This window comes from Rhineura floridana, chromosome 12, assembly GCF_030035675.1.
Source record: "Rhineura floridana isolate rRhiFlo1 chromosome 12, rRhiFlo1.hap2, whole genome shotgun sequence".
Lineage (NCBI taxonomy): Eukaryota > Metazoa > Chordata > Lepidosauria > Squamata > Rhineuridae > Rhineura > Rhineura floridana.
In genome coordinates, this window is record NC_084491.1 from 5,477,788 (window position 1) to 5,495,324 (window position 17,537).

The window sequence follows — 17,537 nt, forward strand, 5'->3', positions numbered from 1 at the left end:
AATTTCTTCCACATCCCTCTCAGTGACAGATCAAAGCCAAAGGAAACAAGTGACCTCAGCATGAGCCTGTCAGCTGCCAGACCACAGCTCCATTTGGAAGGACCACCCTGTAATCTGGAAGCCTCCTTTTGTATCCTTCCTGCACAGGAATTCCGGGATCTGCACTTCAAAATTTTATCTCAGTACCTTCAATCAAATATCACATCATCCAGAGTTGAACTCCACAGTAAAGATGCCTGAACAAAGGCATGAAGATTTCTAGCTCAGCCCTGCCCATGGGGGAACACACTATGGATTTTCTGTATGAAACTGCACAGTTAAATAGCTGGCTGCCCCAATGTCACCTCCTTGCCTCACCCCTCCCATGACCATAAACAAGGAACTGCCACACTGGGCAATACATTTCTGGGTGAGCTTTGAGGCAAAAGTGCAAGGCCCTCAAAAGTTCAGGAAAGTGTCTGTGTCCCTGTTCCCCCCTAAGTACAACACTGTACCCCAGAACAACTTTGTACGCAGCCAGTTAATCCACTAATCAAAGACTTGGACCACTTCTTTGTGAGACAAATATTTGCACCAAAGTTCATATCCAACCCACAAATAATAAACTATGAATTTTCATACTTCTGGAAGGAAGCCAGAGAGGGAAGGAGAAGCACCAACATGTTCAAGCGGCAGCACAGCAAATCTAGCATATTTGTCTTGAAATCCAACTTTCATTGTAGCAATTGGTTACTAGGAAGATGAAGAATGTTCTTCCAGGGAGATCTGTAGGGCTTGTCTCAAGGCAAGTTTCTCTTTCTGAATATGTGGCAACTTAGGGAGTCAGTCATGGAAGCATCTCTGGTTGGACTACAAACCTCTTGAACACTGCGACTGTTGTTTGGAACGTTGCATGCTTGCTCTTAAGGGGGACATTTCCTACCCATCAGCATGGTAAAGGTACACCTGAAATTCTACCTGTTGGCATATATATCAAGTTGGACTCTGTCCCTTGCAGGCATCCCAGGTGCTCAAGGGGAGCCTCTTCACAAGAATCATCCAAAAGAATCGTTCAAAGTCTTACCCCTTAATAGGTGGCTTCTGCTTCTTGTACACAGGATAGTCATGAACTGAGCCTCATCAGTTCCCCACCTGTTCTCCCCAGCTTCATACAGACACTAAAAATAAAGGAGTGCAGATAATAAGGCATCAGTGTTGAAGACGTCAGGCCAGAAGGATGACAAAATCCAGGAGGAAAGAGGGAGCATGCAGAGGGGAGGAGGAAACATGTGGCAAGCCTGAGGCTTTGATCGGACAGCCTCAAACTGGAGCTTGCTGTCAAGTTAAGAGGCACAGGATCAAAAAGGTCAAAAGCTAGAGTGTAAATCACAGCAGAGAGAAATAGCCTTTGCTAGCAGCAATGGCTCTCCTACAGGTGGCAACTATGATGTAAGCAGCTGCCCCAAGGGGAGGGTTCCCCCCATTTTCATCATGGCGCAAAGAGCTACAGACCTGGGCATCTTGCTTGGCCAGGCCCTCATCAACATAGTTGCTCTCATCTCTGTTGCCCTGGAAACGAGAGGTGTGTGTTAGATTCAGCCACATTCATCATCAGCAAGACCAACATATGTTGCGTTTGAGTAGCGACAACTTAAATGTGGGAAGCAAAAAGGTCCTTGGATAGAGATGGCCCACACTACCTGCAAGGAGGCAAACCAAAGAACAGGATGCAGGGAAAGAAATACTTTTTGGAGGACCAATCTCTGTAATAATCAGAATGGATGTTTTGCAGGATACAGTGAAAAACCAATCTGACCTGGGGGAGGGCTGGGCAGGGAAGGAAGTCACCTTATGGGGAAGCGTTCCCCGTCTCAATGGCCTGTGCAACTAAACTTCACTCTTACGCAGATGAGAAAAGGATGATTATTCATCCCATCACCTAAAGCACCTAAGATGGACAGTGCTTGTTTTGTGGCAGTATTCACCAGTACAGAGTACTGTCACCTCCATTTGTTTTGTCTTTTTGCTGCCATTGGCAGCCATTTTGTACAGGTACCCACAGCACTTTTATCAGGATACGAGTATCAGCACCTCTTTTTGCACATGGGTACCCACACTGGGCAAGACAGACATGCTCACACCTGCTCCACAGAAACTCGCTCAGGACCCTTTGATAGCAGTCTTCCTCAACCTGTTGCTCTTCAGATATTTTGGACTACATCTCCTGCCATTCCCAGCATTGTACAGCCAAGTTGGCTGTGGCTGACTGCAGTTGTAGTCCAAAACATCTGGAGGGCACCAGGTTGGGGAAGACTCGGGCTGAGGGGGTCATCTGAAACACCCCCTCTTGCACCCTGTGTCAGTGTAATTCCCACCCATCCCCACCTTACTGTTTGTTAGTGTTGCCCCCTCAATGTGTGAGGGCAAAAAAGGGTCTGTCTCTGCTCCCTTCAGAAGGCCCTCCTCATGTTCTGAAAGGCCTGGGATTTACAAATCTGGCACCACTAAAGAGCAGCAGCCCGACCAGCGGAAGAGAATCCAGGCTTCGTTTCAAGTTGGGAGAGATACTTTATTATTCAGAGGGCTGCCTGAGGCAGGGCAAAAGTCCCAGTTACTTACAGTTGCAAGAGATACCAGGACTCTCCGCAACATGGAGGAGGTATCAGAGACAATGTCCTCCTCAAGGTTAACTCCGTATTCTGTCAAGAAAGACCAGAGAGAACAGCTATAGTAGTTTTAAGAAGTGGGAAAGTGCTTCACAGCATTGAAAAATTACAAAGCCACATCCAAACGAGGTGGCCATATTGCCTCAGGCAGCCAATGCTGGCCGCCGTTAGCAGGAAGGCAGACAAGACAGACCCGGGCACAACCCACGGCCAAGTGTCCCAGCCCAAGCAAACACCAGAGAAAGGAACCTGGAAACAACTCCTAATACATACGATGTCTGTAGGTTTCATTGATCCGTCTGATTTCCTCATTGGTACGAGAAGCCAGGATTTCTATCAGGCAACCCTCATCTGTTCCAGCCCCCTAAGGAATACAGAGAGAACAGGGTTAGTAACCCAATACAGGTAGGACTTCAAAGCCAAATTTCCCTGGTGTCTTTTGTTTAAAAACCATGATGGAAAAAGGCACCCATCAGCCTTAGAACAGGCGAGAATGCAGAAGTACTCAGTAATTCTGCTCAGAGGGCTATATCCAGTGCAATCCCTGCTCAGAGTAAACGCACGAAAATGAACAGACATGGCTAACTTAGGTTTTCTGGGTATAACATTTCTATTCTTTGTGTCAGGAACAGGGAACATCTGTGGCTCTCCAGACGTTGCTGAACAACAACTCCTCTAATCTCTGACTATCGGTTGTGCTGGCTGGGCTGATGGGAGTTTAACGACAGCTGGAGCACCACAGGTCCCCCCCCCGCTTTTTTACATGACATTAAAGCAAGAGTTGTGTCTGGTGTATCTACTTATAATTAGACTGCCGCAATATTTCTAGCCCTCGTGGATGGGGAAAAATAATTTGAAAATGGACAGGAAGCATCTACTGGAGCCAGAGGGAAGGGCTTCCTACTCCAAGAGTGTCAGGTTTGATTCAGTGTCCTGGACAGCCCTCCCTGTGGCTGTTTCTCAATCCCACTACCAAAGTCCACTGGCTGTCTCACGATGTGGACCCCAAGTGACACAAATTAAACTATATCTGCTGTATATTTCCTCCTTCCTATATGTATCAATGCACTTATGTATTCATGCCATTTATTATTGATACTGCTCTTGGAATATTTCTACATGCTTGTGCACTACTACGCATTTACTGGAAATATTATTCTATCATTGTATTCACATTTATAATTGTATCCTCTCTCTCTCTCACTCACTCACTCACGACCTAAGTACTGAAAATGTCAGAAATACAGTGTCTGAGATAATGACAGAAATATTTACCGCTTTCTCCATCTTGTTTGCAAAACCAAGCGCACTGTTTGTTACATTGCTTGTATGCTAGTTACCCAAGGCCACTGATGACAGAGTGGTGTATGTTATGACAACATGTAGAGGATGTGTGGGTGTGAATGAATTTCTCTTTCTAGGGCTTATGGCTGAAACTAGAGGCTTGCGGGAGCCGAAGGTTATCAAGATGACAACAGCTGAGTGTCTGGAATACATCAACCATAAACAAATGTTATTATTCTGATGTTAAGTCTGAGTATCCTAAAAGAGATACCATGACCAGTGCCCTTGATAGGTACCAAGCTGGTAGGAGAAAGGGGAGATGCAGTCTGAGACCACAGATGTGCCAAGAGACTGACAACATGACAAGTACCAGCTGACCAACAGATGGATGAGATACTGGGCTCAGTGAAGATATCAAAAGAACATCAAAACATTATCTGACCATATAGACACACCAGCTTCACAAGGAGGTTTGAGAAGTTTTCTACCACAGTCTACCACCCAAGACTCCTGTGAGCATGCCATCTGCTTCTCCAAGTCTATTCTCCTTTGCTGGCCTCCAGTTACTTGTGTCAATTGGACATCTTTCAATAAATCTTTTTAAACCTTTTATACTGGTGCAGTCCCAACACTCCTTCTACTCATCCCCGCTGTCTCCTGGCTTGATCACCCAGGAGCGGCTTTGGGTTCACTGGTAAAACCTAATTCCCTGACCCTATGTGTCACAAGCCATGAAAGTTTGTGCCATAGTAAAAGTGTTCATTTGTAATGTGCTACAGGGAAACTTGTCTTTGGCTGCAACACAAGAGTTGTGTTAACCCTCTGGAAGTTCTGTGCCTCTCCCGCCTTTCCTCCCTCTCCCACGCCACCCCAGTACAACTTACTCTGGAAACCAGACCCTGACCATCAAATGTGCCTATTGTGTATTCCAGTTACATAATCTGGGTGCTCACTAGAAAAGACAATAATGCTGGGAAAAGAGAAGGGAGTAGAAAAAGAGGAATCATAGAATCATAGAATAGTAGAGTTGGAAGGGGCCTACAAGGCCATTGAGTCCAACCCCCTGAAGGCCAAACAAGAGATGCATTGATTCCATAAAGGAAGCCACAGACCTGAACTTGCAAGATCTGAACAGGGTGGTTCATGACAGATACTGTTGGAGGTCACTGATTCACAGGGTTGCCATAAGTCGTAACTGACTTGAAGGCATATAACAACAATCTGGGTGCAGACCCTGGTTACATACCATACCGCTCCCTGAGAAAACGCCACAGGAATTAAGTTTATTGTACAGAGTCCACTCATATTTCCTTGGCTTCTGCTAACAAGTCTTCACAAACCTTTATGGCCCTTTTCAGTTCCTGTACATCATACAGAGTGATGGGGGTCATCAGTCCAACAATAGCCTTCTCAAAATTCCCACTCAACTCAGACTTCAAATCGTCAATCAAATCCTGTTGGGAAAAGACACACTCGGATGAACACATCACCCTGACCATCACACGTGGAATGGAGCTCCTCTACCTGGCTTAATAGTGTTGTGCGCACCCCAGTCTCCAAATGGTGACAGACTTCCAGGAGCTCCTGTGCTTTACCGAGAGTTTGGTTTCCTTGGAATGAAGGTCAGTGGAAACTGTGGTGTCTTTAGGATATATGGTTTTTATTTTACATATACAGGGCCTTGCAATGCTCAGTAATTGCATATTCAGTATTCATACCCATAGTCAGTAATACGAGACCAATGCTCTCATATTACTGAATTACAAATGGTACATTGTAATTTTGTTCTGTATGATATTTTATTTTGAAATATTGAAACTCAAAATCAATTATTGTAAGGTAACATTGGTTTTATGTTGGGAAATGTTTGTAAGAAACATAAAAAACTGAAACAAGTTGCTTGCATAAGTATTCAACCCCTCTGCTGTGGAAGCTCCCACTTTACACAGATGGAAGAAATTGCCCTGTCAAGGACACAATTACCATTAGCCTCCACCTGTGAACCATTGAAGTTGCTGTCACATTGTCAGAATAAAAAACCCACTGTTGAAGGATCATTGGTCAGGCTGCGGATCTGAAGGAATATGAAGACCAAAGAGCATTCTTCAGAAGTGAGAGATAATGTAATACAAATGCATAGATTAGGAAAGGGGTACAAAATAATACCCAAGTGTTTAGATATCCCAGTGAGCACAGTTGGATCAATAATCAGGAAGTGGAAGCTGCATCACACCACCCAGGCACTGCCACGAAAAGGCCGTCCCTCAAAACTCAACACTCGAACAAGAAGACTTGTGAGAGAAGCCACAGAGTGGCCAACAATCACTTTGAAGGAGCTATAGAGTTCAGTGGCTGGAAGTGGAGTAATGGCGCACCAGTCAAACATATCAAGAGCTCTGATAACACTGGCCTATATGGGAGGGTGGCAAGAAAGAAGCCTTTACTCAAAAAGTACCATCTGAAAGCACATCTGGAATTTGCCAGTAAGCATGAGAGTGCCCCAGCGGTGATGTGGGAAAAGGTTTTGTGGTCAGATGAGACCAAGATAGAGCTTTTTGGCCAAAACTCAAAGAGCAATGTGTGGTGCAAACCTAACACTGCCCATGCCTCAAGACAGTGAAGTATGGTAGTGGCAGCAATGGGGATGCTTCTCATCAGCAGGGACTGGGCATCTTGTTAAAATTGAAGGAAGAATGGATGGGGCAAAATTCAAGGAAATACCGCAAGAGAATCTGCTTCAGTCCACTAAAAAACTGGAGCTTGGGAGGAAATTCACTTTTCCGCAAGACAATGATCCCAACCAAATGCCACAGCAGCATTGGAGTGGCTCAAGAACAAAAAGGTGAATGTCCTGCAGTGGCCCAGTCAAAGTCCTAATCTCAATCCCATTGAGAATCCATGGCGCTCTTTGAAAATTGCGGTCCACAAGTGACGTCCAGTCAACCTGAACAACCTGGAACAAATCGGCCAGGAAGAATGGGGCAAACTCCCTCCAACACTGCAAAGCTGGTTCATCCCTACCCCAAAAGACTTAAAGCTGTTATTGCAGCGAAAGGTGGCTCTACCAAATACTGATGTGTGGGGGTTGAATACTTATGCAAGCAACATGTTTCAGTTTATTTTATGTTTCTTACAAACATTTTCCTACATAAAACCAATGTCACCTTACAATAATTGATTTTGAGTTTCAGTGTTTCAAAACAAAATATCATACAGAACAAAATTACAATGTACCATTTGTAATTCAGTAATATGAGAGCACTGGTCAGGGGTCTGAGTACTTTTGCAAGGCACTGTATATATATGGCCTGAGCGTAATCTATGGAGGGGTTTTCAGCATTTAACAATCCATCAGATCTCATACCCCGAAGCCCATAGCTTTGGGGGTTCTGACACAGACCAAACAAGCCTCTCTGTCTGTTTTCAACTCTCAGCCTTTCCTCTGACTAAGTCTTAACACAGACACACAAACTACTTCCTTGCTGGGAGGTGGCCTCTCTCCTGAAAGAGTTCTTAAGGGTCCACATTGCTCTCCTGGCCAATCCTCACATATGTTAATGAGGGCACTGGACAGATCTGGCTGTGGAACGAGTGTGACCAGCACAGCAGATTTCTTCCTTTGCAGATCCTAAATCGGAGGACATAAAGGGAATTCACAGAAATCAGCTGTCTCTACCCTCAATCCCATAACAATAGGAACACAATGAGACAGAGGGAAAGAATGCAACCCATTCATTTTTTAAAAAAAGAGTAGCTTATCTCATACTGCTTTGAGAACATTACCCAAACAAGAAAAAAGAGAAATGTGTAAAACTCTGAAGAATTTTATGGTCTGGCTTCACAAACAAAGGTTTACATAAGGCAAACATTTGCGATTCAGACTGAGCAAACTCCTGAACAAATCATTAACATCACCTCCATCCAAAGGGCCCCGCAAATGGATGGGAATTGATATATGCAAGCATTATCGTTTGAACACTGCTGCTGGACTGCAGCTGCTGGGAGCATTTTTTATTACCTTCAAAGCCTCCAGAAACTGTGAACACTTGCTCCTTTCTTTTATTAACCGTGGCTCACCATACTCACTCTGCCACCCCTCAGGTTCATTTGCCCTTGAGGTCTTTAACATTCCCACTCTCCAAATAGGCAACTGCAGCTAAAGTTGAGTGACTTGCCAAAGGCCATACACTGCAGTACCTTCACAACTAATGAGGCATTTAACCTCCAGATCTCCCATCAATGCTGATCATTGGCCGTGCCGGCTGGGGCTGATGGGAAAACATGGCTACACCTGATCCAGCCTGACGTGACAGTGGCTCCCTAAGCACCTTTCCCAGCTTTAGCAGGAAGCACTGCAGATTGAATCTGGGACCTTTTACATGCAGAGGCGGTTATTAAGCTTGATGCAGGTTTGATCATTAAGCTGCCTAGGCATTCTTGGGTGGATTTGGGCTAATCCCTCCTTTGCCATCGTTCCTAACAAACTATTTCCCCCTCTCTACAAGATCCAACCTGTGCACCCGGCTAAAAACAGCCTGTGGTTTTTGGAAGCCTTTCACTCATCCAATTGCTGAGTGCTACCCTGATGACTCCTCCTGAACAAGCTGCTCATCAGACCTCAACACAGAGATGTTATTTGGGCAGATGAAAATTACTTGCCAAGACTGTTTTAAACAGAAACGCTCCTAAAAACTCAAAGTGGGGGGGGAGGGGGAGGGAGAGGGGGAGAGAGGGAGGGAGGGAGGGAGGGAGAGAGAGAGAGAGAGAGAGAGAGGGAGGAGAGAGAGAGAGAGAGAGAGAGAGAGAGAGAGAGAGAGAGAGAGAGAGAGAGAGAGAGAGAGAGAGCGCAACCACACAGTTCCTATCCAATGCCACTTACCCGCCCAATTGTGGACTTGTAGGTAATCTTAATTTCCTGCCGTTGGGACAAATTCCTGTTAACCAAAACATCAATAATGGCATCTTCATCTGTACCTGTGGCAAGAGAAGTAACCAAGTTATTTGAAATTCAAATACGAAAACTCCTCAAATGGCAAGTGCATGGATCAGGGTGCATCAGTTTAACTTTGGTGGAAACCGCTGGCAAGCAAGAAAGCAGCTTTGGCTGATGAGCCCATTGATCTTTAAAAGCTTACACATGGACATGCACTCACACAAGCGCCCATCAGCTAGAGGAAGGGAGGGGAGAGAGGGAGAGGGAGAGGGAGAGAGAGGGAGAGAGGGGGAGAGAGGGGGAGAGAGTCATATGTAGCCTAGTAAGGTGATGTGAATGAAGGAGACTGAGCCTGCATCAATAGAAAGACTAGTGGGAGGGTAAAAATGGAAATGGACTGCCTTCAAGTCGATCCCGACTTATGGCAACCCTATGAATAGGGTTTTCATGGTAAGCGGTATTCAGAGGTGGATTACCATTGCCTTCCTCTGAGGCTGAGAGGCAGTGACTGGCCCAAGGTCACCCAGTGAGCTTCATGGCTGTGTGGGGATTCAAACCCTGGTCTCCCAGGTTGTAGTCCAACACCTTAACCACTACACCACACAAGGGTAAGATGTGGGTAAATGCCAGAAGACCACATGTGATTTTAAGGGCTATTTGGAGTCCCAACTCTGCTCTCTTCTAGTGGAAAAATTCTAGTCATTATGCAGATATATTCCACAATTTCTTAATGGAGCCCAGGTTCAGTCTCTTGGAGACAGTCCAAACTAAATTTTATGTAATCACGGTTGGTGGTCCCTCCCTCAGCCTGTAACAGCAGCACAGCTAAACATTCTCTTGAATGAGTTGTGCTGCCTTCTTCAGGCAGCCTCTGAGGAAATGAGCAGCTCCTCTTGGAAAGGGTTTGTTTAAACCGTAGTGGTGATATTAGGTTTCTCTGAATGGTAAGTTAAAAGTTTAGGAATCGAGCTTGCTAAAAAAAAGAAAAAACCTCTTGAAGCTGCAGAGATAATGTATCTTTTCAGAGTAACTATATATTTTTAAAATAGCATCATTGTATAAAAAAAACTCACATTTCTTTGACACTACCTTGTTATTTTAAGGACTTGCAGAAACTGAGAGATAGGAAGGATTTTACTAAAGCCTGGCTAAATCTGTTGCCTTCAGCTTTTTTGGAAGGAAGGTACAGAAATATGCCATACTTTGAAGGTACCTGTCCTTGTGGTTTAAACCAGGTTAAGTATCTTCTACATGTTGGACAGAAACACACTCCCTCTTCTGTCGGTTTCAGTGTGGCTCCGCCTTTCTCTTCTGAAAATGGGGGCATACAACACTACTCAAACCCCGCCCCTTTTCACTGTAAAACCTGGCGGGAGCAGCTTGAGTGATTTTTTGTATAAAGAAATCGCTTCAAAGAGATTTCACAATTGATTGACAGATCAACCTGTTTCTCCTCCAGGTGTAGCCAATGGAAATGCTTTGCTGTAGGTGACTAGCGTGATCACAGCCATACCCTGCCCTTTATATAATGTTTTGAGAGAGCAATAATTGGGACAGATTTTAGAAAGAGATGGGGTGAGGTTTGACCATGACTTTGTAATTTATTTACTGAGTGGACAAGATAAATATACAACTGCACATCTTCTGTCGGCAGTAATTAATGAGAGAAGAAATTTCTTAACAGGGAATGCAGTGTTTTGCCAGAGAAACTCAGAATTTAGCCCTGGGCTCCTACAGAGAGAAAGGGCTGGATATAAATCTAATAAATAAAATAAGTAAATTCACTCTGGTTTTACATTCTTTTATGCAAATCTGAAAAACTTACATTTTAGTCATTTTAACATTTGTTAAGAGTAATAATCTTTCCTTTTTTTAAGAGGCGAGGTGTGATTCAGCATTCTAAGTTTGTTCATGTTGTAGTTGGTTGTTTCCAATTAATTTCTATTTCCTCTACTGTGTCTGACTTTTATATCGTTAAACTTCGTTTTGTAATGGTCTAATAACTAGAAACAAATGAATGAACTTAATCTGACTGACCTATTTAAACAGGTTAGAAATATTGTTGCCAGATTATTATAGCATTTGATACTTTTATAAAAGTCCCTCATTTTTTCTACATCAAGTCTCATCTGCCATGCCCTCCATTTAATCTAAGGCCTCACTCAGCCCGTTAGGAGACAGACCCTATGCATTTCTAGTGCATTCCACTTAACTTTTGTTGTGCTATGAATAAGCAAATTTCTAGTCTTTCTTAAACATGGGCAGTCCAGTTTATTTTAAAAAGGACACTTTCAATTTTGCAAGCTTAAATAATAAGACTCTTTCCTATAAGGTGCAGCTTGGTTAGCTTGTTGAAAGTCACCTGTAATTCCACATATGCTTTTGGTGTGATCTGCCTTGACTGGTCCTAGGCTCTACTTGTGGCACCCTGTGATGCAAAGCTGTACTGAGGAGCTGACGGGACTGGCAGAGGGGGGTGCAGACTGGTGGGCAAATCCTGCCTTGCCACCACAAGAAGCCTAATCCGCAGAACTGAGTGGGAGGGGTGAATGCTCAGAGGTAGAGCGCCTGCAATGCATGCAGAAGTCTCCAAGTCCAATTGGGTAGCAGTGATGGGAAGACCTTTGCCTGCCCAAGACCTCGGAAAGCCAAGAGCAGTTGGAGAAGACATATCAGGCTAGACGGACCAACAGCAGCTTCCTACATTTTCAGCTTGGGGCACCCTATGTTCAACTGCATGCTCAATTTCTTTCATGTACACCTAGATGGAAAACAGGCAAGGCCTTCCGCCTCGTGATGCTTCAACAGCCTTCTTGATCGAGAACTAATGGCTTACCCTGTTCAAAGTGCCAACAGCTTAAGGCAGAAGTGTTACAATCCCGCAGCCGTTAACTGAAAAGCAAGCAGAACCGCTGACCCGAGACAGAAGGAGGGCGAGTGCTACATTAGGGCAGAGGTGCAGAACCTTTTTCAGCCGCATTCTTTCATGGTGAAACCTTCCAAGGGGGCACATGCCAGAGCTACGGATGCAACTCAGACTTTTGTACTGGAAGCGACATTCCAGCCACTCACACAAAGAAAGAGGTTTCTACACACACCTACTTCCCGCCAGCCAAGCCAAAGGAGTAAAGAAAGTTGCAGAGCAAGGCTAGTGAGAGAGAGCCCAGAGGGCCAGATAAAAAGATCTGGAGGGCCACATTCAGTGCTTGGTCTTGCAGTTCCCCACCCCTGCGCTGGGGGGGGGGGGAGGGACTCACCCAGCCCCTTCATGGCCTTGCGGAGTTTCTGGGCATCAGCATCTGCACTGAAGTTGGACGCTCCCTTGATAGTTCCGTGGTTTCCTGCCTAAAGCCACATAATATCAGCTGTTAAACGCCATCGCAAATATAGAGATACCAGGAAGAAGTCCAGCCACAGAATCGTGGGGATATTCTCCTGAGCTTCTAGGCAAGGAACTGCTTCAAAGCCATCATAGCAAAAGCAGATGGATTGCGGGGCGGGCAGGTTTCAACACAGGCTTTGAGGAAGATCTTCCAGCCGACCAGAACTCAAGCAATTATCCCAGCAGGCCCCAGGCAGTGGTTATTCAGGGCTGCGTGTCTGTCTTTAAGGTTCAACATTTACCTTTTGCTGCTTCCGAGTGTGCTACATTTCTCCAGAATATGCGGCACGGTGGTTGTGATGTCTGTTGCTTTCCAGCAACATCAAGTTCTGATGGATTTTGGGACACCTGCGGTGGAAGCCCCTAAGTCCAATTTCCAGTTAAAGAAGGATCTCAGGTGCTGGACCTGGGAAAGGACCCTGCTTGAAAGCTTAAGAAAAGCACTGCTACTCCAAGGAAACCACACTGGACTGGATGGACCAATAATCTTAACCTGGAGTAAGACAGTGTCAAAGGTACCCTGGGCAAGAGTACAGGGTCCTTTACCCAACAAAGGCAACATTCGAAAGAGGGAGCAAAGGACTTAGGGGGACACTGTGTTATGCAGAAGGTGAAAGAGGACCCGGAACGACTGAGCTTCCTGGTGCCAGCCTGCTTGGAACAAGATCAAACCCTCCCACGGCTGTATCAGATAATGCTTGCCCTGATATGAGGAACTCTTCCGGCTGTTTTATCTTCCCAGCTCAGCATCACAGAACGCTGACCCTGTTTATTGGGCTCTTCAGCGTACTAGGCACAACATGGTACCTGCTGGCAAACAAAAAACACTCACCATGGCAGCCTTCTAGGATCAAATCTCCCAAACAAATGGTTCTCTGCAATAAAAGGAAGAGGAAGGAAATACTTTTAGATAATGTTTGACAGATTTCAAACGCAGGGCACTTATTGCATGGGGAAGAGGGGGTGCTAAGCCACCTGGCGCCACCTGATACTGGAGAGGAGGAGCCCTGGCTGCTTTTGGCGCAAAGGTGGAGGGAAATGTCTGCCAGCACCCTTGCCCAAGGAGGCAGAGTCCCCAAGAGAGCACACCACTACTAAGCTGCAACACCGCCCCACTACCACCTCTCAAAACTAAAAACAAGACCCTTCCACTCTGAACTGTATTTAAGACAGGTTGCTGAGGCTCCTTCAAGTGCAGCAAGATGGGCACCTGAACCTCTATTGTCTGTTAGCTTTCTGTTTGCTTTGTACTTATGTTTTAATGTCTAGATTATTTCTTTTGTAATACTAAATGTTTGCTAAATTGTTTGTTTTTGTCCTTGTTGAATGCATTGTTTGTTTTGTAAACTGACTTCTTTCCCTGACCTCAGTGTTTTGTATTTTGATACTTTGAATGTGTGTTGTAAGCCGCTTTGGGCACAGCTCTCTGTGGAAAGGCGGCGTATAAATAAACTCAACCAACCAACACTATCCTAAGATTCTCAAGAGTACATGGGCCATTTGACACAATCTGCTCTCAGTGAAATGTCGTCAACTGCCACAAAACAGAGATTCTGTACATCAGTGGAAAGCCTCCTTCGCTGGGCTGGCATGTTTAGCATCAGCCACCCCCTCCTTCCAGAACAGCCTGGAGCCTGGACTATGTCCAAAGAGATGGCCATACACCTTCGTGGACATCTTCACTTGGAGCTGCTTTGGGAGCCAGTCTTGGTTACAGCTGGTTACAGTCTGATGTGCAGTAGGTATCTGGGCCACAGGGCAACCTCTGAACTTATTCATTTATTTATCAAATTTATATCCCACCCTTCCTCCCAGATGGAGCCCAGAGCGGCAAGCAAAACCACTAAAAACACTCTAAAACATCTTAAAAACAGACTTTAAAATATATTAAAACAAAGCATCTTTAAGAATGTATTTTGTAAAAAATAGCTTTAAAAACATCTTCAAAAGCAATTCCAGCACAGATGCAGACTCAGATAAGGTCTCTACTTAAAAGGCTTGTTGAAGGAGGAAGGTCTTCAGTACGTACCGGAAAGATAACAGAGATGGCGCCTGTCTAATATTTAAGGGAAGGGAATTCCAAAGGGTAGGTGCCACTACACTAAAGATCCACTTCCTGTGTTGTGCGGAATGGACCTCCTGATAAGATGGTGTCTGTAGGAGGCCCTCACCTGTAAAGGACAGTGATCGACTGGGAATATGAGGGGTTAGATGATCTTTCAGGTATCCTGGTCCCAAGCTGTGTAGGGCTTTGTACACCAAAACCAGAACCCTGAACTTGGCCCAGTAGCTAACAGGCAGCTAGTGAAATTCTTTCAGTAATGGGGTGACATGTTGACAATACCCTGCCCCAGTGAGCAATCACACCGCTGCATTTTGCACCAGTTGCAGCTTCTGAACCTACCTCAAGGGCAGCCCCACTTAGAGCACATTACAGTAATCCAGCCCAGAAGTCACCAGTGCATAGACAACAGTGGTCAGGCTATCCCAGTCCAGAAACAGTTGTAGCTGTCTTCCCAGCTGAAACTGGCAGAAGGCACTCCTAGCCACTGAGATCACCTGGACCTCTAGCGACAAAGATGAAGCACCCACAGGCTACAGACCTGCTCTTTCAGAGGGAGTGCAAAATCCCATCCAAAGCAGGCAACTGACCAATTATCCGAACTCAGGAACAACCAACCCACAGCGCCTCCATCTTGCTAGGATTCAGGCTCAGTTTACTGGCCCTCATCCAGCCCACCACCAAGTCCAGGCAACGGTCCAGAGCTTGCATGGCCTTTCCTAGTTCAGATACAGAGAAATAGAGCTGGGTATCGTCAGCGTACTACTGACACCTCGCCCCAAATCTCCTGATGACTGCTCCCAAGGTCTTCATATCGATATTAAACAGCATGGGGGACAAGATGGTACCCTGTGGCACCCCACAGCACAACTGCCAGGGGGCCGAAAGACAATCACCCAATGCTATTATCTGAAAATGATCCTGGAGGTAGGATCGGACCCAATTCAGCTCAAAAGGATACCTTGGTCAATGGTATCAAAAGCCACTAAGTGATCAAGTAAGAATAACGGGGTCACACTCCCCGTCCTTCTCCCAATAAAGGCAATCCGTCAGGGAGACCAAGGCCGATTCAGTCCCAAACTTGAGGCTTCGAGCATATCCCAGGCACTGCATGTCCCAGGACAGCAAGTGAAGAGATCAGAAACATGGGAACGGTGTTCAGACACAAGTGGTTTGTGCCAGACCACATGAGTGGATGTGTTGCCTCAGCAGCAGCCAGCCAATTGGGAAAGCATGCCACAAGCCAGAAATAGGGCCACTCTAATGACTGAGTGAGCAGAAGATAGATGGTGGGCCCCCAAAGTGACTGCTGAGGTTCCTGCAAACCTTGGTCTGACCAAGCAAGAATGCATATCCAGACTCAATTAGTTATGCCTTAGCTATGAAGAGACTGAGTATGCATTCCTGCCTTGTAGATTTAACACAGTGATGGACCACAAGGATTCATGCGTGTGTGGAGAACCGAACATGCAGGAGGAAACTCAGCCCACCCCTGCATTGTAGTACATATGCAGTCCCTCTATGGCTTGTGGTGGCTTTGCCTCTAGTCTACCAAACTGGGGAGCGGCACAGGAGAGGCCAAGAAGGAAAGCCATAGCCAAGCCCACAGGGCTCCTTGTTACGTGTGGGTTCTCCAGAAAAGGCAGCCCCACCCTCACAGCATCGTCCATGAGAACAGCAGAGGCTTAGTCTGAGCATGCTTAACAAATCTAGCAAAATTCAAAATGCAAATTTATATATATGTGCGTCTGAGCTATTTCAACTATTTCCTTGCACCTTTACAAATTGTAGAGGCAAATCTACAATTTGAATTTGCCACATGCAAAAGATGACACTTTTTAGCAGGCACTTAGCCCAGTTCCCAGGTCTGTGTCTTCATCATATCAGGCTGACAAGGAAACAAGGATGGGTTTTTTTGGTGTTGAAGGACCAGATTAATCCTGCTTCAAAACTCACCTCTTCAAGCAAAACCTTTCAGCCAAATCACTTAGTCCCTATCCCTAGTCAAAGCAAGACCAAAGTAATGTGGAACTGCATTGGTTCCCAAGCATTTCTTGTTCAATTCTTTCTTCTCAGAACTCGGGGTTATGTGGTTTTTGGCTACAGCTTGTGGCAAAGTCTGTGTCTGTGTTGGACTTGCTTTTTAATATGTTTTTTTTAAAACCTTTTCCCCCCTAAACAATATGGTTTTTTAACCCTTTTTATTTAAGATGTTTTTAAAGCTTTTTAAAAAAATGTTTTTAAAGTTGTTTTTGTTTTAATGTATTTTAAGGTCTGTTTTTATGATGTTTTAAAGTGTTTTTAGTGCTTTTGTTTGCCGCCCTGGGCTCCTGCTGGGAGGAAGGGTGGGATATAAATCAAATAATAAAATAAATAATAAATAAAGGAGAAGAGAGTTTAACCATCAGCCTAGGCTCAGGTGACATGAATTAAAAGACCCAGGAAGAGCAAAATGGAAATGAACTCTTCTCCAGGAGCCAGAAAGCTCATGTGGTCCTGGTAAGCCATAACTTAGCTTGGCATGATGTGCAAACCACGCCAGTATGTGCATAAGAATATCATATTATTCCTTCTTCCTCATCGTCAAGGGCATGAAAAATTTAGACATTAAAGTCTGTAGACACATTTTGAAGCCAAGTGTACATTCTATCACTGCACCAGCACTATTCCTTAAGAGTGTCACTTGCTTTGTTCACACATTATATTACAGTTCCTCACAAAGGTGTGGTTAGAGCACAGGTAACTAATCTGATTGTTGGACCCCAGCTCCTCTCAGTCCCAGCCAGAATGGCCAATCATCACAGATGACTGGGACTCCTAAAATGTCTGGAGGGGACCGTGCTGGTTACCTCTGGATTAGAGCTAAAACTCTGCGTTTCCCACATTACACATCATTCTTGAGCGGAGTCTGCAAGCGGCAGAAAAGAAGCAAGGACCAAACCAGATGTTAAATGGGCAGCCTTTTTCTGGCTTTATTCTTCTATCATTTTAATGGAGGGACGAGAACAACTGAACAAAGCCCTTGTCCACCTTCCTGCGGCCCATCCCAACATGTACTTTCTTCAGGTGCCAGAGAGTTCTAAGGCCACAAAACATGGTCGGGGCAGGCTCAGTTTCCCTCACTCTAGTTGTAAAAATTAAACTCACCTACCCACCCGAAGGTTTGCAAAAGGGATTGTGAGGACCTCCCAGAGATGCACATTGGGACAAATATTAATAATAATAATAATT

The 17,537-nt window shown here is 45.1% G+C and overlaps 1 protein-coding gene across 3 annotated transcripts in view; it reads right to left on the reverse strand.

Annotated features, from left to right (window-relative positions):
- ANXA4 (annexin A4) overlaps window positions 1-17,537 on the reverse strand; it is a 31,824-nt gene that overhangs the window by 6,098 nt on the left and 8,189 nt on the right. For all 3 annotated transcript variants that reach the window (XM_061592525.1, XM_061592527.1, XM_061592526.1), the window contains exons 2-9: window positions 13,077-13,119; window positions 12,120-12,207; window positions 8,809-8,903; window positions 5,270-5,383; window positions 2,919-3,009; window positions 2,599-2,678; window positions 1,492-1,548; window positions 1,064-1,157 (exon numbers count right to left, since the gene is read on the reverse strand). In XM_061592525.1, coding sequence (XP_061448509.1) covers window positions 1,064-1,157; window positions 1,492-1,548; window positions 2,599-2,678; window positions 2,919-3,009; window positions 5,270-5,383; window positions 8,809-8,903; window positions 12,120-12,207; window positions 13,077-13,079 — 622 coding nt within the window. In that variant the 5' untranslated portion in view covers window positions 13,080-13,119. The remainder of the gene's footprint in view (window positions 1-1,063; window positions 1,158-1,491; window positions 1,549-2,598; window positions 2,679-2,918; window positions 3,010-5,269; window positions 5,384-8,808; window positions 8,904-12,119; window positions 12,208-13,076; window positions 13,120-17,537) is intronic.